Consider the following 21,182-nt stretch of genomic DNA (forward strand, 5'->3'; position numbering starts at 1 on the left):
TCCTGGGGGGGGGGGACACAAGGGGCGTGGCCTGTTGCAAGGGGGCGGGGCCTATCGGTAAGGGGCGTGGTTTGTAGGAAAGGAGTGTGGTTTATTTGTAAGGGGCGGGGTTTATGGCGGGGGGGCGCGGTTTAGGGCCGGGGCTCGGTCCCATCGCGGTGCCGCTGCCTTCCGCGTCCCGGGGCCGATCGGATCCGAGCCGGGCCGGGCCGTGCCGAGCCGGGCCATGGGGCAGATCGAGTGGGCGATGTGGGCCAACGAGCAGGCGCTGGCGGCCGGGCTCAGTGAGTGCGGGGGGGCTGCGGGGGTGGGCAGGGGGCTGCGGGTGGGGGGGGGGGTGGGGGGGGAGGGGCAGGAGGGGGCTGCGGGGCGCGGATCCCCCACGCAGGGACCCCGGGGACCCCCCCCGCGTTGTCCCCGTGTGTGTGTCCCCACGGTCCCTATCGGGTCGTGACCCCCCCCCGCCCCGTTTTGTCCCAGCCTTGCCTGGGGATGGAGGAAGTGAGAAGCAGCGGGGACGCGGAAGCGCGGGCGGGGAGCGTGGCACCCGTGGGGGCGTCACACGGGGAGGGTGGCACCCAGGGAGCGTGTCACCCGTGGGGGGTGTCACCGTGGGAGTGGGTCACCCGTGGAGCAGCGTGTCACCCCGGGGGGGGGCTCACCCCGCGGTGCCCCCAAGGCTGGGGTCTCGGAGCTGGAGGCGGCAGCGCAGCCCCCAGGGTCCCCAAGCGCTGTCCCCCAGCCCCAGTTCTGCCAGGGTGGGGGCTCCAAAATGTCCCCCCAACCCCAATCCCCTCGTCCCACAGCCCCCCCAGTTCCCTGCCCTGAATCCAGGGGGTCCCACGCACAGCATCACCCCGGCGTCCCACTCCATGGGTCCCCAGGCTGGGGGGGGGGGGGACGGGGACGGGGACACGTATCACCTTGTGGGCTGGGGGGGCCACCAGTGTCCCCACCGTCCCACGGTGTCCCCGCAGTCATGCTGACCGGCGGCATCGTGGCGGTGGCGGGGCAGTTCAAGGGCTGGTACTTCGCCGTGTACGCCATGTATCCTTGCGGGGGGGGGGGGGGGGGGGGGGGGGCGGGGAGAGGGGGGGGTAGCAGCGGGGAGACCCCTGCCCCGATTCGGGACCGGGAGGTAGATGGGGAGGGGGACGTACACACCTTCCCTGCCCCCAGCTTTGGGCCCAAATCTCTCTGTTCCTGCCCCTTTTCCCACGGGGGCTGCGCCCGGGGACTGATCCTGACCCACCAAGCGCCGCTTTTCCTTGACCCCCCCACCCCACCCCCCCCCACCCCACCAGCGCTGCAGGCGTCTTCGTCTGCCTGCTCGAGTACCCCCGCAGCAAGCGCAAGAAGGGCTCCACCATGGAGCGCTGGTAAGTGACGGCCCCCCCCCCCCCACACACAGCCACCCGGGGGATTTGGAGACGGGGGTCCCTTGGGGCTGGGGGGGGGGGGGGGGGTTCCGTCCCTTCTGACCCCCCCAGCATCCCCCCCGCAGCGGCCAGAAGTACATGACGGCGGTGGTGAAGGTGTTCGGGCCCCTCACGAGGAATTATTACGTCCGAGCCGTCCTGCACGCTGCGTAAGTGGGGGGCGCGGGGTCGGGGATGGGGCGTACCCCCCCCTGAGCCCCCCCCGTGAGCCCCCCCTGTGCTTCCAGGCTCGCCGTCCCCGCCGGCTTCCTTCTCTCCACCATCCTGGGCACCGTCTGCCTGGGCATCGCGAGCGGCATCTACCTGCTGGTGAGCGCGGGGCTGCTTCAAGGGGGGGTGGGGGGGGAAATTGGGGGGGCTGAGGGGGCCCGGCTGGAGGAGGGGGCTCCCCCCTGACCCCCCCCCCCACCCCAACCTGGGCTTCGCAGGCGGCGGTGCGCGGCGAGGAGTGGAGACCCATCGAGCAGAAGCCCCGGGAGCGGCCGCACGTGGGGGACACCATCAAGCAGCCCCCCAGCAACCCCCCGCCCCGGCCCCCCGCCGACGCACGCAGGAAGCAGCCGGTGGAAGAGGGGGGCCAGGTGAACCCCATCCCTGTGGAGGCCGAGTAACGCCGGGGGGGGGCTTCTGCTGCTTGTGGCCCCCTTTCCACCTATACCCGCTTCCCTGCTGCGCCCCGGGGGCAACGGGGTGCCAGGGGGTCCCCAAATCCCCGGGGGATGCTCAGGTCCCCGTGGCCCCCCCGGTGCTCCCCGTATCCCCATGGAAGACCCAGCTCCCCCACCCCCCCCCCGGCCATGCAGCCCCCACGGGGGCCGCCCACGGCTCACGCAGCTCCGCTCGCTGCACCGACTCCTGCCTTGGTTTCGTTTTTAACGTTTTTCCGATCGCTTTTTGCAATAAAAGGACCAAAAGGCCCCGGATCCTGCCTGCGTCCGGCTCCCCGGTGCCCTGGGTGTGAGCTTGGGGAGGGGGCTCGGTGCCCAAATCTTCCATGGCTCCAGCTGGGGGGGGGGGGGGGGGGGGGGGGGGGAGTGGCAGGCGTGGGGACACCTTTTCCCCGGGGGGGGCTGTGCATTGCAGCTGCACGTCGTGCCCCAGAGAAGTCCCCAGAGCCCTGTGGGACTGCCCCCGGCAGGGAAATGGGGGCCATGAAGGAGGTCTGGGTGTATCTTGGGGGGGTGGGGTGGGGGGGACACAAGGGCCACCCGTGTCCATCCTCTGCTTGGTGGGGACAAATCCTTCCTGGCTTTGGGCACCAGCGGCTGCTCCGGGGGATCCCCAGCCCTGGCAGCCAGCCCACGGCACCCATGGGTGCTGGCAGGGTGCGTGGGGCGGCCCCAGCAGGTGGCGCTGAGCCCATGGGTGCCCGGGGGGGGGGGCTGAGCCATGGGAAAGGGGTGGGTGGTGGGGTGCTGCGGGTGCCGGGGGGGGGGGGGGTGGGGGGGGTGGTCCCTGCGGTGCTGGGTGCTATGGGGCTGAGAGATGCCCCAAAACTGAGCACCTGCGGGGCAGCTGGCGGTGGGGGGGGGCACCCATGCACGTCCTCCAACCCTGCACCAATAATTTTGTACCCCCCCCCACATCACCCCAGATGGAGACAAAGCAAGCGGCGTGCCACGGAGGGTCAGGATTTATTTTCAGGCTGCACGGTGCCGACGTTAAATAGCACACGGAGGACACAATAAATAGCTCTACGGGGGAATAAATAACCAGCGAGTGCCCGGGGAGCGCTCGCAGGGTCTGCAGCGACAACTCGGGCATCGGGGGGGGGGGGGGGGGTGATGCTGGACCCCGGGGCCACTGCCTTTTTTTGCGGGGGGGGGGGGGGGTCAGCAATAAATACGTTTTTTTTTTTTTTTTAAAAAAAAAAAAAAGCCCCCAGCAGGCATCGGCGGCCCCTGGTCTTGGGGCAGGGCTCATAAATAACTCATAAATAAAAAAGGTGGTGGTTTGGGGTGGGGGGGGCCGGGGGGGGGTGGGAGTGCTCTAGAACAAGCACGGCGGGGGGAGCGGTGACACGGTCACGCTACGGGGCTCCACGGGAGCGGAGTGGGGGGGGGGGGGGGGTCAGCGCCCGGTGCGGGGCAGGACGCACGTGCAGCCCACGGGCACCTTGATGTAGTCCACCTCGAAGGTGACGAGGCCGGGGCCGGAGGGGCGCGGGCAGGGCTTGCGCCGCAGCACCATCATGGTCTGGTGGATGGCCACCGAGTTGAGCGACGTGGTCTCCCGGCCCGTCTTCACGTCCACGCAGCCGTCGCAGAGGCACTCGGCGAAGGCCAGCTTGCGGGGGTAGCGGTTCTCATCCTCGTCGATGCTGCAAGCGCGGGCGCCGTGAGCGTCCCACCACGTCCCCCCCGCCCCAGCACCACACCGCTGACCACCTCGTGGTGGGATTTCCCCCCCCCCCCCCGCCCTTTCCCACCCCATTTTTTTTCTTCCCACCCCCCCCCCCGCCCCAGCACCCACCGGTAGCGCCACGGGGAGATGGAGCGCTCGTTGGGCTCGCTGCGGAGGCCCGCGCGGAGCTGCAGCGCGGGGCAGGCGCGCTCGCGGTGGTGCCGTCGGCGTCGTCGGCGTCGGGCTTCATCCTGCAGGCGCTCCAGCTGCGGCACCAGCTGCACCGGCACGTAGTGGTCCCAGCGCAGGCTGCGGCTGACGAAGTGCGCGGGGGCCTCGCCGTCCTGCAGCTCGCCCGCGCTGTAGCAGTGCACGTGGGGATGGTGCGGGTGGGCGCCGGGGCGCCGCAGGCAGCGGCACAGCGCCAGGGCGCTCAGCAGAGCCAGGGCTCCGAGCCAGCCCTGCCGGAGAGACGGGGTCAGGAGGCAGCCCCGCGCCCACCCGTCAGCACCCCAAAGACACCCTCCCCACCCCCCCCCCCCCCCCGCGTCCTCCCCAAGGGAGGCTTTGGGGTGCTCGCAGCCACACAGCTGCTCTGGGGGGGGGGGGGGGGGGGGGCTCCCATGGGCATGAGTGTGCACAAATACCAGCACAAATACCAGCACACCCCAGTTCCCTCAAAGCGCTGGCACACCGCGTGTGCGCACACCAGCTCACCAAGATGTGGTTATGCTCACACAAAGAACAGCAGCCCATGCGTGTGTGTGTGTGTATGTGCAACCCCAGCTCACATCCGTACCCCAAAATTGCCCTTCCATGTGCACAGACACATGCGGAAGTACCAAGATGTGCACGTGTGTCTGTGTAAGCACATGAACACACACACACACACACACACACACACACACACACAAAAACCAGCTTAAGTGTGTAGAGGCATGCACACCTAATCCTACAGCATAGCCAGCTACATACACAGAGATCCTGCCCCTCTCAGCACCCCCACCAGCACAAAAACCACGTTTTCTATATGTATAAATATGTAAATAAATAAATATATATAATTAAATATGTACATAATTTAAATATTTATATGTGCAGTGTGTGTGTGTGTATATATACACATATGCACATACAGTGGCACCAGCACATGGGGCTCTCAGACACATTTTTTTTTAGTATATTTTATATATACGTGTGTGTATATATATAAAATGTATATGTATTATATGTATATGTGTGGCTCTCATACCCGCACACATCATTTGATATATGTATATACACACAATTATATACAATTTGATATATTATATGTATATTTATATGTACACATACAGAGATATTTTTATACACACACACACAGTGGCACCAGCATGTGTAGCTCACACTGAGGCACTAGTGTGCACTTGCACACACACACACTCTCACACACAAATGCACGCACACACACACTCTCAGCTGGTGCCAGCACATCTATGCAGCGGCGCACACACGTGCACCCAGTGCACGTCCCCTCCACGCATCCAGCACCAGCTGCGCCCTGACCAGCGCACAGTGACACGTGCTAGCCTACATGCACATGTGTGCGCAACACATACACACACACTTATCCCCGGCTACCCCTCCACACACCCCCCTCCCCCCCCCAGTCAATACAGATGAGCAGCAGCACGTCCCCACGCAGCAGCCGCCAGCCCCACGTGTGCACGGGGGCACCCACACCTGCACCCACGCACGCCCACGCACACCCACGCACCTCCCGCTCCCCCCGGGGCGTCCAAGCCCTGCCTCGCACACCTCCGTTACCCCCCCCCCCCCCACGCCGTCCTCAAAGCGCTCCCACGCACACGCACACGCCCGCCCGTGCCCCCTCGCGCGCCCCTGGGGTTACCATGGGTGGGAGCGGGACGGGAGGCGCGGCGGGCACCCTGCGAGCTGCAGCCGAGTGGCGACGCCGCCGCCGCCGCCGCCTTTATATAGGGCTCGGGCAGGTGATGTGCACACACCTGGAAACTCCAGCTCTGGCTGCCTTCCTCCTCCCCGTGGGCCGCCGCACTTCCTTCTCGGCCCGGCGTGTCCCAGCCCTGCTCCTGGGGGCCCGGAAATCGCTTGCCGACAGCCCCCCCCCCCCCCCCAAGGATGGGGTTGGCGTTTGGGGGGATATAGGGGTGCGCGGAGGTGTAGGGATGGGGAGGTAAAAGGGGCGGGGGGGGGGGGGTGGGGAGGCGAAGCCCGGTTTGGGTGGCTTGATGTCATGGTGCTGATGGGCACGACAGCAGCGTGGAGCATCGCAGGGCTGTGACATCCAGGTCCCAGGAGGGTTGGGGCGGCGGTGGCCTGGCCGGGCACCTGGGGGCATCCGCACGGATGGTCCCCAGCCACTGCCACCCCCCCCCCCCCCACTCCCCACGCCCCCCTACGACCCTCCTGGGACCCACGGGGAAGCAGAAGGCACCCTAATGACGGGACAGTCCCCGTGCCCCATGCTGTCACAGCCCTGGCCCCATTGCGTAAGCCCGGCAGTGATATCACTGTCACGTTCCCGGGGCTGCCACAAACCCCGAGCAGAAATCCCGAATTGGGCAACCCTGGAAAGGGCTCAAGGGCTGCGGCTCCCCGGGGCGCCCGGCGGAGAGGGCTCAGGCACAGCGGGGTCAGAAGAGGTGGCTCAGGGATGAGCGGAGGGGGTTTTCCCTGCTCCGTGCGGCTCCCTAGGGGGAGGCAGCAAGGGGAAGCCCCCCGGGGCGCTGCAAGGAGCCCCTCGCACCCCATTTTGCTGCGGAAGCACGGGGAGCAGGGTTGGGGGGGGGGTCCCCGCTCGCCACCGAGGGGCTTCCACAGACCGCGTGTCCTGTTAGAGCAGCATTGCACCAGCCTGAAGCCCTTTGGTGTGCTAAGGACGAGGGTTGGTGCCCAGCCCCTGTCCCCGCAGCACCCCAGGAAGCAGCGTTGTGCCGCTGCAAACCAGACCGAGCGACCTGGCACCAGGCACCGCGGTTTTTTCTCCCAGAGGTGGAATCTGCAGGCGTTCAGCAGCGACGTGCTGGAGGGCCACCAGCCCCGAGGCACACAGGGCCTCAGGGGCAGCGCGACAGCAGGGACCCCCAAAAGCCACCCCCAGAGGGCCTGGATGAGGGGTACCCCCCTTGGCTGGGTGAAACCAGCACCAGCAGGGGACGCAGGGCTTCTCAGCAGGGACTTGGCCTCACTGATGCTGAACACTGGTGGCGGCACGGAGGCTGTGCTGGGGGCCAGGAGGCTCCGTGGCACCGGGAAGGTGCATGGGGGGGTAAAAAGGGCACTGGGGGGTTTACATGGGGAATAAAAACCGCAGAGCCTGGAAGCAGGGATGGGGACAGGTCCCTTAAGGCAAGGGAGAGGGAGGAGAGGGACACGCAGAGGACAGCGGAGAAAGGAAGAACTGGTTATCAAAATACTTTATTTCAGGGAATATCCCTCAAAAAAAAAAAAAGGAAAAAAAAAAAATGAAAAAGGACCCTCCTTGTTAGACAGACATCCCACAACAGCTTCAGGGCTCCTTTTAAATCAACTAAAACAATCCGCTGCTTAAAATAAAAGACAGGTCATTTTCCCAATCAGACTTCAGTCAAGAATATATATATATTTTTGTTCCTGGTGGAGGAGGGCAGGGGAGAAGGTGATGTCGCCAGTAGTTCACAGCAGTTTTCGGCTCTCTCGTTACACAGTATATAGAACTGCATTGCTGAAGACACTCAACACACAGCAGGGCTAACTAGGAGAATACAACTCAAGGCTAGCAAAGAGGAGAAAGTGAAGAGAGAGAAAGAGAGAGAGAGGAAGTAGTGAGAGCATCCGACAGGGCTGGAGTCCTCTGTGCATAATTTACACGGAAAAGAGGGGCGATGGCCCCCGTCCTGGTGCTGGCACGGGCTGCCCGGCCCCACGGGGGAGCCGGAGCGCACGGTCTCAGCTGACAAACTTCGTGGGTTTTTTTTGTTTTTTTTTTTTTTGGGAGGGGGTGTTTTTTTTGTTTTTTTTTTTTAAAAAGAATCGCAGCCAAAATAAGACAGAACTGCAAAATCCCAAAGTGGCCGCTTTTACACTATTTATAAAAACATGAACAGTCACTAAAGGGGCACGGCCCACTATACTTTCCCAGGGATTTTGGCCCGCTTGCGAGCAATGGCATCTTCCACTGCCTTGAGCTGCTTCAGGAGCTCCTCCCGTCGCGACAGGGTGCTGGACTTGCCCGCCTTGGCGCCCGTGGGGCCGGGCTCGGACGCTTTGCCCGGTACGCTCGTGACTTTGCTGGAGCTCTTGGACTGAGGCGAGAGCTGGCGCTTCCTGGCAGGGAGGAAAAAAAGGCACAGGGCGGTGAGGAAGGCTGCAGGCGCGACGGGGACAAACCCAGCCGGGGGCTGCTCCAGTGGAGAGAATCACCCCGAGCACGGGTGGAAGGAACAGGTTTGAGATGAGAGGAGTCACTTTGGTAAACCGTCTGAAGCAGTGGAAGCTCAGCTGCCCCCGGGGGGAACCCTGAAATCTAAGCTCAGCGCCTCGGCCGCTGCGACGGGGTGTGCCAAACCCAGCAGGCGACACTGCCAACCCCGGCAGCAGCAGGCAGGAGAGGGTCAAAAGCAAGGAGGCGGTCAGCACCGTGAGCCTGGGAAGGCTGAGGTTCCTCTTCAGCACTAGAAAACAGGACTTGGGGCCAGCAGAACGGGGCTGTGGTGGCTGGGGCTAGGCTTTGGTTTGGGAAGACACTGACACACAGGAACTGAGGCTCGCTCACGCCCCAGGCTGGGGAGAGGGGGTGAGATGAGTCCTGCCGGCCAGGGAAGGCAGGGGTGCGGGACAGGGCTGCGCCCGTTTGCTCACGTTGATCCTCGGAGCTGACACCAGAGAAATGCAAAGCAGCGCCGGCTGGCTACGGGCAACGAGGCCCGAGGAAGCTTTAGGTGTGCCGCAGAAGGCGCTCCACAACCCTCTAGCCGAAGGGCTCGGAGCGGAGCGCAGCCCAACGCCCCTGGAGCCACACATCCAGTTCTGCAATGGGACATTCCCAGCACCAGCAGCAGGTGCAGGCTGCCAAGAAATGGGCCGTGAGCTGGTCAGCTGTCACCAGAGGGGACGGGAGGCACGAAGCCAGCGCTAGGCACCGCCTAGAGGCACGCAGGGGCCACGTTTCAACGTCAGCAGCACGCCGAGCAGCTCAGGGTACGAAGAAAGGGAACCGGGCACCCGAGGCACGGGGAGCTGGGCAGCAGGGGCCGCAGTTTCCCCCTCCCTAGCACCACACGCTCGCACCTAACCCACTTGGCTCCGCTTGCCGGAACCGACCTCAAGAAACCCCCCCCGGGTGCCGGCTCCTTCCTGAGCAGGAACAGCTCAGCGGTGGCTCCTGCGTGAACCCCTGAGCGCCTCTGGCTCCCGGCCAAGGAGCTTCGCGTCCTTCCTCTCCCTGCGCCTCCATGGCAACTGGAAACTCTCCGGTCAGAGTCTCAAAGCTGCCCCAAGAGGAGGAACCGAACAAAACTGGGGAAACGGGAAGCAGCACGAGCGCTTCTCCGGCAAGTGTAGGTCATCAGAAGCGCTCACCTTCCCCGTGAGAGCCTCAGCCCACCCAGGAAAGGCTGAAGGAGGGCACAGGGCTCTGCTCTTCTCCGCAGGGCTGTTACTTTAAGGAGATGAGGGCCTCCTCTTTGGCTCTGCTGCCCCGGCCTCGTCCCTGAGACCCCCACGAGCACAAGCGCGCACTGACCTGTCTGCCTGCGCAGGAGATGGTTTCGTGTTCTGGCCCCTCTGCCGCTCTTGCTTGGGTGAAGAGGCTCTGCCGGCTGCCTTCCTGTCACGAGAGCCTACCAGGGAAATAAAAGGTGAGATGTTCTTGCTCGTCACCGAGGTCGTTACCTGCCCACCGTGCCACCTCGGCGCGGACCACGTGGGTGCTCCATTATCTGTGGGCAGCTGATCCAGTTTGCGGGCACGAAGGCGCCCAAGGCAGCTACCAGGGTGCACTTTAGCTTAACAAGCGCTGCGTGAGCACAGCTCTGCTGCTTCCGGAGCCGGCATCGCCCCGAGTTTGTTCAGCAGAGGCTGGAGGGAGCTGCCGCATCGGAGCCGTGCAGACTCGTGGGCGGTGAGAAGGCAGCGGGGGTCCTGCTTAGCTGCAACGGGTTTCCAGCCACTGATATCCCGGAGCACGGAGCGGAGCTACACCCGGAAGGCAGCCCGCGTGCCCCCGGGGCTGTCCTGAGCCCCGAGCACTAGCCAAGCCGCACGCCCTGCTACCAGGACAGTAGTTCCCGGGGCTGCTGATCTCGCTTTCATCACCGCTCCGGAGAGCAAAGGTGCTCTACGGCCCAGCGCACCCGCTGCCCGCGTTCGTTAGGTCAGTGCTCTGCTCCCGACACCACGAGACGGGCAGCGCTGCAGATTTGATCACAGCAAGGTTACAGAAGAGGGACGTGAGACTCAGCACAGACACCGACAGCTCTGTGCTGAGGTTCTTGAGCACAGGCTGGTGCCTCTTGCTCAGTCCCAATCCCATCGAGCGTGCTCTCGCCCCTGTGAGGTGAGGCCGAATTGCTGCTGGGGCTCGTGTCCCATTTGCCACTGTTTAGAAGTGTTTTATAGTATACAGACAACAAATCGAGTGCGTAATTACAGCTACATCTATAAAATCAGCACGGTTTGCTAGATCAACCCGTTCAATTGTCTGCAGCCCAGCAGTAGTTGCGAACTAGGTCCCAGTGAACTTCAACCTCACCCAGTTCCTCGCCAATGCTGCAGTGGTTGAACGCAAGCAGAATTTTTTCTGGCGAGCACCCAGAGTCAACAAGATACACCTACAGCCGAGACAACAGGGAAAACAACATCACGTGGCGATGCTGGCACGGGATGCCAAAAACAGAGGCACCTCTGGCCATCGGCTTCCCCCCCTTGTTTTTCAGCAGTGACAGCAGAGGCTGGAGCATCACGTTTAGGGCCCTCTCAGCGCAGCGTGCTGGCTTGGTTTTCCAAGTGCTAATAACTACTGCTGAGGACTCGGACACGGGAGAACACTTGGAAAGCCTGCGTCTTTCTAATCACACAGGGCAGATCAGATTGTGTCACACGCAAGTGGGGAAATCGGCTCATTTCACAGGCTGGATGACCTAGCCAAGTACTGCACCCATCCTGGAGCCTTGGCAGCCCGTGCTCCCTTTCTAAGCACTGCCAGAAGCCTTATCGGGAGCCTGAGATCCCACTGCGATACAGAGAAACACGAGGCGAAGCCCCTGTGAATTCAACAGCCGCATCCAGTGCCACGACAAGAGACGGGGCGGCCTTCCTGGGAAGGACGGATGCGTACCTGAGGTGGAGGTGAGCGCGCCGTGCCTTCAAAGCAAGGCCTTCTCTGTTTCTTTTTCTGTTGTTGTTTTTTTTTTTTTGTTTTGTTTTTTGTTTTTTTTTTGCAGTGGAGGTGCACAGACACGGCGGAGCCGCGGCGCTGGCAAGGCGCACCACAAGACAGCTAGGCACAGCCAGGCTCGGCCTGCCCAGGGCTGACCTCACCTCGCTTACTTCACAGCCAGCCCGCAGCGTCTCGTCGCCACCACGGTTTCGCAGCACGATGGCTGAGACGCCCGTGGATCTGGTGGCAATCGCTCGCTCCAAGGCTTTGCTTGCAGGAAAGCCCTCCAGCAAGGGGGCTCCCGCAGCAGAGACTTTTAGGGGACGTTTGCCACCCGACCCGGGGTGCTCGAGGGCTGCCCCTGGTGGCAGGGCAGGAACCCCGCCGGGGCCAAAACCGCCCCGCCGGCCGATGTCTCACCTCTGTCGGGTGACAGGTTCGCCCGTTTGGCTGCTGGAGAGGTCGGCCTGTCTTTGTCTGCTGGCTCGTATCTCTTCCTGCTTCCTTTGTCAGCTGCCTGAATGGAATTAAGCAGACAACGGAGCTGAGTGGCCATTTCCCTCCGGGGAGGGAAGCGAACAGATTAGTTCCTGCGACGGGTGCCCGCGGGGCGCTGGCTCGCTGATGCAAACGCATCTCCTGTTAAACTCCTGGTGCATTCCAGTCCCCACCGTCCCCGGCACCGCGTAATTCCCCTGCCACCACATAAGTCCCCTGCCACTGCAAGGGAGCAGCAACAGCCTCTGGCAGCCGGGCCGTGCAGCGGGGCCAACGCCGTGGCTGCGTGTCGTGGCTATTTTCGTTCCTGCCAGAAACAGGAGAAGAGCAGCACTTCGGGGAGTCTTTTTCAGCAGCACCAAGGATAGCAAATGTCAACGAGGCTTGGGGAGCTGCGCCTCGGTCCAGCACCGACTGTGCCAGCCCGCAGTTAGGTGTAATTGCACGCTCCTCCCCGCAGAGCACGCTTCACAGACCCGATAAAGGCGCCTGGCGTCACAGCACAGGGAAGTAGGGAAAACCGCGGCCTCAGATAGCAACGGGAAATTCAGTCCATCAGAAAAACAAAAAAAAAACAAAAAAAACCAAAAAAACATTAACACAATAAAACCAGGAACCCAGCCACGTGACGGGAGCCAACGCCCTGCTCCGGCACAGAACCCCATGAGGTCAAACTCTCGCCTGATCTGGATTGAGTCTGCGCTGAAGTTGAGCATCGGGCTCCGTTGTAAGCGCTGGGGAGAGCAGCAGGCTCGCCGCGGGGGGCAGGCTCCTTTACGCCACTTTTACCCCCTGCCTCAGCTAATGACCTGTCAGCAGCTGGCTCTGGATCAGGCCAGGGGGAGGAGAGCTCACTCGGAAGCGTGCGCGGAGCATGCTCTCGGCGGGCAAGGCCCCGCACATGCCTCCGTCTGGCTGCCTGGGATGCGGCCTTCGAGAAAGAAAGCCGGGAACAGCCCTTGAAGCTGCAGCAGGAATGTGCCCCAGGGGAGCCGCCAACACAGTCCCAAGCTGAAGCCACCGCAGGGTGTGTGCTGCCAGACAGGTTCCGTGCGCCGCCTCTCCAGCCCCAGCTGCAGCTACCCGCCCGAGCTCATCCCGACAGCACGGAGCCTGCAGCTCCCCTTCTGCCAGAGCCTGCAGCCCCAGCGCGGCCCCGTCCGCTCCTCGGACCCCCGGGGCAGAGGGAATGGCACCCCCCCCCCCTCCTCTCACCTTATTCAAGAGCGTCAGTTTGATCTCCTTGTGAGCACTGAAGCCCCCCTGCTGAGCCTGGGGGGCTGCGGGCTGCTGGGGCTGCAGGAGCTGCTGGGATTTGCTCCCCTGCGCGGGCTTGGCCGATTTCAGGAGCTGAGCAGACGCGTCCCGTTTCCGCTTCTCCTCTTTAGCGCTGTCTTCTTTTTTTGACTTTCCTGTTGGAAGCAGAGTGCAGACATATGGCTTGCAACCAATTCCTTTCGCCTGCCTGCAGGGCGAGCGGGTGCTCCTCCGAGCGCTGAAAAAGCCCACACCAGCTGGCGTGGCGTGTGGCCCCAAGGTCAGAAGATCCAGGAAACCATAATTTCCGCAAAGAACACTTAACATGAAAGACAAAGAACAAACGGCTCTTGCCGCCACCTCTGGTGCAGTCTAAAAGGGACAGAGGAATTACAACCTGATACCGGAGTCATCCAGGTTTTATATATATTTATTTCTACATATATAAAGCGCCTATATCACCATCACCTTGCAGTGGTGAAAGAGAACAAAAATGAGGGAGCACCAGGCAGAACTCCTGGGCAGGAAAAGGCATCTTTACACCACAGACACGCAGACAAAGGGATGTGAACGTGCGTTTGCTCCACAGCCTCCCTCTTCCGTGGTCTCACCTGACTCTGCCAGACACTTGTGCCCTGCTGACTGATTCTCCTGGCGCCTACAGCATCATCAAGCAAGCTGCATGCAGATCTCTGCTCCCCTCTTTCCCCAGTACCTCTTAGAGACGAAAATACCAAACCAGGTACCTCTACCTTTCTTCTGCTGCGCCGGGGTTGGGGATCGGGAGCTGGCTGAGGACACGGGGCTGGCCAGGTCCGCGTACATGTCTTCGGAGTCAGCGCTGCGCACGGAGCTGCTGCTGGAGGAGGCACTAGAGACAGAAGAAACGCTGCTCACGCTCAGGGACCTGGAAAGAGCCAACAACCCGTTACAGTCGCAAACGCAACAAGAACCAGGCAGCGATGCGACAGACAGCTTGGTTTTAATTCCCCCGGTGTACCGAAAGAGAGTGGCTGGGATGACAGAAAGCTCCTAAGGCAGGCAGGCAACATCCAGGGAAAAGACAAAAGGATGCGCCTCCTGGGGCGCAGACAATATGAAAATCCTGAACGTGTTAAAGTCTAGAAAGTGCTGTTTATTCATAAACAGGATTAAGGCAACACTCAAGCAGGTCACTGTTACCCCAGGTAAACAAAAAGTGAAAGCAGGGTGTGCGCTATCACGTACATGTCAGCGTTACGGCTCAGGTCAAGGGTTTCCTGGCAGTGCTTTTGCTGTACGAGTTTATTCACAGACCTCGAGTCCTACAGCCCAAATCTCCTGCCCGGCTCCTCAGGGTACAGGAGAGCCCAGCTGCCTATTGGGAAGAGGCACACGCTGCCAGGAGTGGTAATGACAGGGAAGGAAGCCTCTAAGATGGCTATCTTCTAATGGATTCACAACATTAAAACTATCAGACAGTCATATTAATCTAAGAAAGGCTTTCTACTTAGGAGCACGCCAGACAGAAAAGCAGGGCTAGGCCAAAAACAGGTGGATTTCCCTTCGGGGGCCCTGTCTCCCCCACAGTCTTGCCCCAAATCCCAGCCAGCTGGGACCCGGCTTGCACGGCTCCCAGCGCCGCGCAGGACCAGCTGTATCCTAACCGTGTGAATATTTACGCAGCCTCTCGAGCAGGTTCTGCAGGCCACACCGACTTCTGCACCCCAGCAGCTGCTGGCGAGATCCAGGCTCGCTCAGTGAAAGCCGGGCTGTGCACGGCTGCAGGGGCTGCAGCAGCTGCAACGCGGACCTGGAGCAAGCTGCCAAGTTGCTACCCACGGGTACCCAAGACAGGGCTAAATCCTGGGAGAAAGTCTCACTGAAGGCCACAGCAGTGACTGGATGAGTCAGAAAATCCTTTGGGAAAGCTCCTGGCTACACAACTGTGACAGCAAACCTGGTTTGGGTACGGGCTAATTCCTAAATTCCCTCCTCGTCCACACGCCCACAACAGCAGCCGGCACGGCCCGGTGCCGCACGAGCAACACCTGCAGTGAAGGTTTTCACATCCTCTCCCCTCAAGCCCTCGCACAGCCGAGCGCTCTCCGAACCTCTTGCATCACCTGCCTGATCTGACGAACGTGCCAAGCACGCGGTAAACAAGCTGGCATTTCTGTAAAATAATGCGGATATTGAATCTGGGAGTTTCACGGGGTTCACACGTGGGAATTAACAATGGTCGGAGCTAAACCCTGTTTCATCCACCGGCTTTAGGTGATAGGTCTGCTTCTAAATCCGTACTTTACCACTGGGAAGCTTTGCGTTTCAAGGCTGCTTGGGAAGTTTTGGGGATTCCAGTCTACGAACAGATGCAAAAAATCTGCAGGAAGGACTTGAAAGGGGTTCACTTCACAACTCCTTACTGGAGGGAATTAGCTGTTTACAAATCTCACAGATTAACAGCCTTATAACTACCCACTTGGGGCTAAATACAAAGGGAACTGGTCGTGCAACTTCACCAGCAAAGTAAAAATATCATTAGCTGGGCCTTTTAGGTCTCTTCTGACCTACCTCTCCGGGCAGGCCAAGCACCTTCCCTAAGGACATTCGGTAACTGGAGGCAGCAGAGGCTTAGAACAGCAAAACTCCTCAGCCCTAAACTGTTACTTGTAAATAAATTAATTTATGGGGTGTTGGCTCCCCCCCAGCAAGACAAAATGTTAAGACTTGGCCATCAGGAGAAGGGGTTTGGCCATAATTTAGGTAAACATGGACAGTTCAGCACCCAGGACCAATTACTTCCTTGGATAAGCCACGGGGCCTCTATCAACGCAGTAGTACCGTGATTTGGTATGTGGGATTCATAACCCCACACGAAGGGACAATCCTGCTCCATGCCCTAGTTACCTACAGCCGCTGATACTTGAAGCTGAGAGCGCTTTCCTTGTGAGAAACCAAACGATTACAATTAGTTATCAGCCCCTGCTGCTTCAGCAAAGGTTACGGAGGGGCAAGGCTGTACCTGGACTTCCTGGACCCAGACGCGGAGTGGGAGACTGAGGCAGACGACGATCTGGAATGAGATCTGGAGAGAGACCGAGACAAGGACCTAGATCGGGAACTGGAACCGCTGTAGCTGCTGGCGCTGCCGCTGATGCTGCCGCTGATAGTCCGCCTGCAACACAGCAAACGACATCCTCACCCCGCTGCGCTCGGCGGCGAAATGGGGTTAGAAGGAACCGTTTAGGGACAGTTCCGGCTGGTGTCCTGACCCGTCTGAAAGAATGGTGCTCTGCAAATGTAATCGGTTCAGATGTTGTTCTCAGCATTGTCTTCCCGATCTCTTTTCTGGAGAGCAGATATTTTATGCAAGACTGAATAATGCTCATCAGAGCCAGACAAAGAGGGAGCTGAAGGCTCCTTAGTCCCCTGGTGACGCCAGGAGCAAATGCTTCCTACAAAGGAAAATTGCTATTTTGGGACTACCTTGTATTTCAGGCTCTGTAAATAACCATACATGTTTTTTGAGTAACACACCAGTACTAGCACAGATAGAGCTGTCTTGTCGTTTGCGCAGCAAGGAGAGCACCGGGCAGTGGAGGTGGTGTGGGTACATGCAAGAAAAAAACAAACCAAGGCTGAAATAAAAATATAAGGGAAAGTCACTTAAGGCATCCACGATGATTAACTGGTTTAAGTGAAACAAAGTAGAACTGAAGGAGTTTCTATGGAAAAGAAATTATAACTGCTCAGCCCCAGGCCTTTCTTTAGCTACCGGGAAGAAAAAGGAGAGGTAATCCCATGCAAAATTAAGAATCTACTCCGGACGCTTCCAAAAACTTGAACAGAAAACAGATTTACAGCTACCTGCAGAATACACTGATAAAAAGTACCATCCAGTGGTCCACGAAAACCAATGTATGCCTTACTGCAGGCACAAAACATCCTCAGACTCCTCACGTGCCCATAATAAGGACATATGTATTAAATTTGGGCTGCATTTTACTTCGTGTCCCCCAAACTGCTCCTTCCACAGACTAGGCAATCAGGCAGCACACTGCTATTTCACACCTTGCGATGTAAGAAGGACGCACGAAGAGTTTCAGCTGTGTTTAGCCGACTCAGAGTCCCTCCAAGAACAGGCAACGCTACCTGCATCTGCTCTGTAACGCTTCTAAATACAGAATAATGGCTGAAGCCCAATAAACACATTTACATCCAGACAAGTGCTCCTTGTCTGCAAACTATCAGCAGACGCTCTCATTTCAAATGCAAAGGAACGAGAAAGAGACAACGAAAACAATCAGAGGACAGACAGAACAAGTCTCTTGAAACGCTCAGACTAGTCGCACAGGATGAAGCCAGGAAGAGAAAACAGGGCAGGGGAGCCAGCAAGCTGCACGCTGGGCTCCGAGCACATCGCGGAGCTCCTCGTCTCCTCCAGCTGCACTGCTGGAGGCTGATGAGCCAGGTCCTGGACCACACAGAAGAAATAAACACCTCCTGCATACTAGCACGTGTAAACAGGGCCCAAATCCTGACCCTCCAGCACGTCCGATCTGTTCTCCGGACCAAACGCGCCTTTGCCTCCTCCCTGCTCAGCCTCCCCAAGCAGCTGCTCCAAAACTGGCCATTTTTTTGCACTGCAGACGCTGCTTTTTGGTACATTTAATGCATTCCACCTACTCCATCACCCAGCCAGCCCTTTAGGGACAGGAGCCATTTGCTGTGGCAAGTCACTGGTGTTCACCCTCCAAACCTCCCCTTCTCTTCCCCCTTCCTTCCTGCCCCAGGAAAAAGACATCTTGAATATCAAGAGTCCTTGGAACTGGTACTCTAGAGAGAAACCCAGGGTTTGCTCCATCTTCCAGACCTCACTCCACCCCACTGCTTTCTTACCTCCTGGGTGGAGTCCTTGTCTGACGTTCCTTCCTTCTTGCCTCTCTATTATCCCCTGGTTTGGCTGGCTCTGGTGCAGCTGTTGTAATTTTAGCGAGCGGCTGAGGGACTGGAAGGGCAGCTAGTTTCTTCACAGATTTTTCACTACAAAGATCAAAATTTTCATGGGCACGATCAAATTCAGCAGATTACAGAAAACAGGCATTTCCAAAAGCGATAAAACACACTCGTACCTGGTGCTGACCAAACAGATACGATTATCGTAGCTACAGACACTCGGAAAAGAAAGCTTATTTCACCAAACCACTCTTAAACAACACAGGTTCACTGAAAGGCATTTGTTTCCACTATTCTAAACCAAGTCACCTTTCCAGAGGCAAGTTCCTATAAAAACAGCCAATTTTTGATGTGTTTTCTACTTGCAAATCAGCTCATGAGGTAGACTGTGCAGAATCACTGTTGTTTCTAAGCCATTTGAGTCTACACTTCTTTATCCAAAACGCATATACCTGCTTAAAATCTGTCAATCGGGCCTCAAAATCAAACTGCACGCCGCTTATGCAAAAAACGACCTCTCCCCTCACTCGGATTTGCAAGGTGCAAAGGAGTACACGTGTGCAGATGTCCCTTTGACCTGTCCCTTGCTTGCCTTACCCTGCAGAATAGTGGATGGGTGACCACTACACAATGTTCTGGTGACTTTATACGGCACCTACCACGTGAGATGGGAATTACTGTGGAGCTGCTCACTTCTGGGCTCAGAGCACTCCAAGCTCTAGTCTCCTGGCCGGTTACTGCTCAGCATTCCCTGCAGTGATGTCACACCTGCTATTAACCGGGGAGGAGGCGGCTGTCTGCATACTAAAATAGAGACTGTTAATTCCGCCTCTCGTATTTAAGAATATCTGGATTCATCCCCTGCAGAGCATGCGATTAAGCACACGCGATGTTACGTGGCTAAACCAATCCCCGTGCTGGTGCAGGCTGCTGGCTGGAGCTGTGTGTTACCAAACCAGCACCGCAATGCACACTGGAAGGGTGTAAAAACATTGCTGCAGGCAGGGAGCGTGTCCTTAAGGGTTGACCCCTTTGAGTTAAGAGGAAAAAAAAAAAAAAGCAGGTCAACAAGGTACAAGAAAGCCTGGCAAGGGCTATTGTCCCATATTCTGGAGAATTCAGGGGGATTCCCGTAGGGTAATTCATTTGCAGGTCACCTTAAAAACGGTGACATCACTACGGTGTTGTGACACCCTCCAACGGATCCATAACTTGCTGTGTATTACACGGGTTTGTGAAACAGCAACTTCAAGTATTTAAAAGAGCAGAGGCATAATCTGCTGAACAAACAGTCTCACAGCTCCAATGCTGTTTTGATTTGTATCCAACATGAAGAGTAGACGAGTCTGAACCACTTTGCTATTCTAAGGCTGTGTATTAACTAAAGCTACGGTAGATGAATGAATTAAACTTTCGCATAGATCCTACACAAGCATATCCACACACACACAATGTTCAAACAGCAAATTGTGCGTGTATTTAAACACGCATGTCTACATACAATTCTTAAGGATACCTGTACAGCTTAACTTGGTTTTAGTAAGTGAGAGTGCCATCATTTAATCAGCCATGCAAAGCTAAACACCATTCTACGGAGGTCACGTTTTGCATCTTCCATTTCTTCCTTAAACTGTCAAGCAGGTCAGAAGGGTCTGACTCAGGTCAGGAATTAGGCTGCCGTTTGGAGGCTTTTCTGGGCTGTGTTATCGAAACAGACACAAAACCTTACCCTTTACCAGCAGGTGGTAATAACTCCCCTTTAGCCTTCAGAAGCGGCTTGTGTGGAGATGGTGTTGGGGAAGGAGATGGTGAAGATGAGAAGGACCGTGACCTAGAAAGGAACGAGAGATCATTCGGCTCAGTCTTTGGGGCTGCAGAAGGCTTTCGGTCTCCTTAGCAGTGTGTTAAGCCCACAACTCCCTCCTTCGGCTGGTGACTGCATTTGAGGAACTAGTCCCAGTGAGTCTGAGCTTATCCTAGTTTCATATCTGGACTCTGCTAAGAACAACAAATTGTGTCACCAGACTGGTGGTAGAAGTAGAAAACAAAAGGAAAAAAATACGGCTGGCTGCAAGGAAGAGCCACCCTCAGATATTCCACACCAATACCTGGAGACTTTCTTCATATTCTTTCCTTGGGGGAAATACGTCTAAAGAATAGTTAGTAGGATTTTGACTTGCAAGTCCAGCATGATTTGTTTCAGCTGAGGCTGGAACGGGGTGGCTGGGGAATGTCAGCCTGCTCCGCTAGAAAAGCTTAGGTGCTTGCGTCTAGAACAATTCCCACCCGAGTCTCTCCTAGAGAAACCACCCCTCCAAACAAAGCCATGCACTCTCATCAGCTGTGTGATCCACTCTGGCTCTCTGCATTTGAGCCCTTAAGAAGTGTCTCCTACCTAGGGAGCCAGTTCTCCTACTATGCATATTCCAGACTTGGGAAACTGTCTGCGGGGGCAAGGAAGTGGCAGAGTTATAAACATGCCTGCGTTTAATCAGCATGGGACACAGGATTGTTACTTTGAAGTGTCGAGTCTATCACAAGACAAAACTGCATGGACTGCTTTATTAAAGAAATGTGATTTGCCTCTTTAAATAGAAATCCCAGTGCAATAGAAAAGAGATGCCAGTAGCTTCTTCCAATCATAAAATGCAAATGACGGAAACGTTAATCTCAGCCAGGCTCCTACAACTGCTCGTTTACCACAAGTATGGGAAACAGCCCAGCCACAGCAGCAGCGTACACGTGGGTGGGAGTGCTGGGGAGAGGAGCGGGTGGCTGACACCTACTTCATTCAGCGACTGAAACAACACGCTGCCTGGCAGTCTATCGTATTCAGCTCACACAGGAAAGTATTTCAAATATTTTCTCTCAAGAGCTGGCTATTTGCTTTTAAATAGCACCAAAAGTAGCTGCTAGCAAGTGCTTGGGACATAGCACACCGTTACTTGCAAATGCAAAGAGCCATTACCTGGACCTGCTGCCTGAGAAAGAGCTGTGTCGCGAAGAGCGGCTGGAGTAAGAGCTGTAGGACGACGATCTGGAACGAGATCGGGAGGAACCTGACCCAGAATAGGTGGACGACCGAGAAGAGGACCTGCAAGAGAAGTATTTAAATTCAGTGCCTCTCGAGAAGTCCTGGGAGACCAAGGTACACTCTTCCCACATTCTCAAATACTGCTCCAAAAATTGCCCACCCTCTCCACAAAGGACTGTCAGGACTAGAGTCTCCCCTCACTCCCCACCCCACCTTTTCTTTTAGACACGATTCTGCTGCTGCTAGAGCCCTTTGTGTCCTTGAACAGACATCCTTCCCTTTAGCTAATGACTTT

General features: G+C 57.8%; 3 protein-coding genes across 13 annotated transcripts in view; 1 reads left to right on the forward strand and 2 right to left on the reverse strand.

Annotated features, from left to right (window-relative positions):
* Positions 1-111: 111 nt before the first annotated feature.
* LOC118257851 (cytochrome b-245 light chain) lies at positions 112-2,359 on the forward strand. Its single transcript, XM_035566244.2, has 6 exons — positions 112-284; positions 978-1,047; positions 1,305-1,379; positions 1,505-1,588; positions 1,667-1,748; positions 1,868-2,359. The coding sequence occupies exons 1-6, from the start codon at positions 227-229 to the stop codon at positions 2,048-2,050; spliced, it is 552 nt and encodes a 183-aa protein (XP_035422137.1). The 5' UTR covers positions 112-226; the 3' UTR covers positions 2,051-2,359.
* A 1,150-nt stretch (positions 2,360-3,509) lies between these two features.
* On the reverse strand, positions 3,510-4,614 carry IL17C (interleukin 17C). The gene is made up of 3 exons (XM_035566230.1): positions 4,582-4,614; positions 3,912-4,243; positions 3,510-3,759 (listed from the first exon to the last, which is right to left on the reverse strand). The coding sequence occupies exons 1-3, from the start codon at positions 4,612-4,614 to the stop codon at positions 3,510-3,512; spliced, it is 615 nt and encodes a 204-aa protein (XP_035422123.1).
* Positions 4,615-7,252: 2,638 nt separating this feature from the next.
* Positions 7,253-21,182, reverse strand: part of ZC3H18 (zinc finger CCCH-type containing 18) — a 44,011-nt gene continuing 30,081 nt past the window's right edge. For 5 of the 11 annotated variants that reach the window (XM_035566325.2, XM_035566320.2, XM_035566318.2 and 2 more), the window contains 9 exons: positions 20,822-20,947; positions 19,583-19,684; positions 17,797-17,940; positions 15,920-16,072; positions 13,662-13,822; positions 12,874-13,070; positions 11,581-11,677; positions 9,526-9,622; positions 7,254-8,108 (listed from right to left, as the gene is read on the reverse strand). In XM_035566325.2, coding sequence (XP_035422218.1) covers positions 7,910-8,108; positions 9,526-9,622; positions 11,581-11,677; positions 12,874-13,070; positions 13,662-13,822; positions 15,920-16,072; positions 17,797-17,940; positions 19,583-19,684; positions 20,822-20,947 — 1,276 coding nt within the window. In that variant the 3' untranslated portion in view covers positions 7,254-7,909. Of the gene's footprint in view, positions 8,109-9,525; positions 9,623-11,580; positions 11,678-12,873; positions 13,071-13,661; positions 13,823-15,919; positions 16,073-17,796; positions 17,941-19,582; positions 19,685-20,821; positions 20,948-21,182 lie in introns of all 11 variants that reach the window. The other 6 variants (XM_035566324.2, XM_035566321.2, XM_035566319.2 and 3 more) reach the window with 5 other exon arrangements.

The sequence above is a fragment of the Cygnus atratus genome, chromosome 12 (assembly GCF_013377495.2).
Source record: "Cygnus atratus isolate AKBS03 ecotype Queensland, Australia chromosome 12, CAtr_DNAZoo_HiC_assembly, whole genome shotgun sequence".
NCBI classification, from domain to species: Eukaryota; Metazoa; Chordata; class Aves; order Anseriformes; family Anatidae; genus Cygnus; species Cygnus atratus.

Bases quoted from the DNA above. Each gene is read 5' to 3' on its own strand.
- IL17C (XM_035566230.1), bottom strand. From the start codon at position 4,614: ATGTGTCTGTGCACATGGAAGGGCAATTTTGGG. The intron at 4,244-4,581 runs GTACGGATGTGA...TCTCTCCGGCAG, and splicing joins CATGGAAGGGCAATTTTGGG to GGCTGGCTCGGAGCCCTGGC. The intron at 3,760-3,911 runs GTGGGTGCTGGG...CCGCGCTTGCAG, and splicing joins ATCTCCCCGTGGCGCTACCG to CATCGACGAGGATGAGAACC.
- LOC118257851 (XM_035566244.2), top strand. From the start codon at position 227: ATGGGGCAGATCGAGTGGGCGATGTGGGCCAACGAGCAGGCGCTGGCG. The intron at 1,048-1,304 runs GTATCCTTGCGG...CCACCCCACCAG, and splicing joins TACTTCGCCGTGTACGCCAT to CGCTGCAGGCGTCTTCGTCT. The intron at 1,749-1,867 runs GTGAGCGCGGGG...TGGGCTTCGCAG, and splicing joins CGAGCGGCATCTACCTGCTG to GCGGCGGTGCGCGGCGAGGA.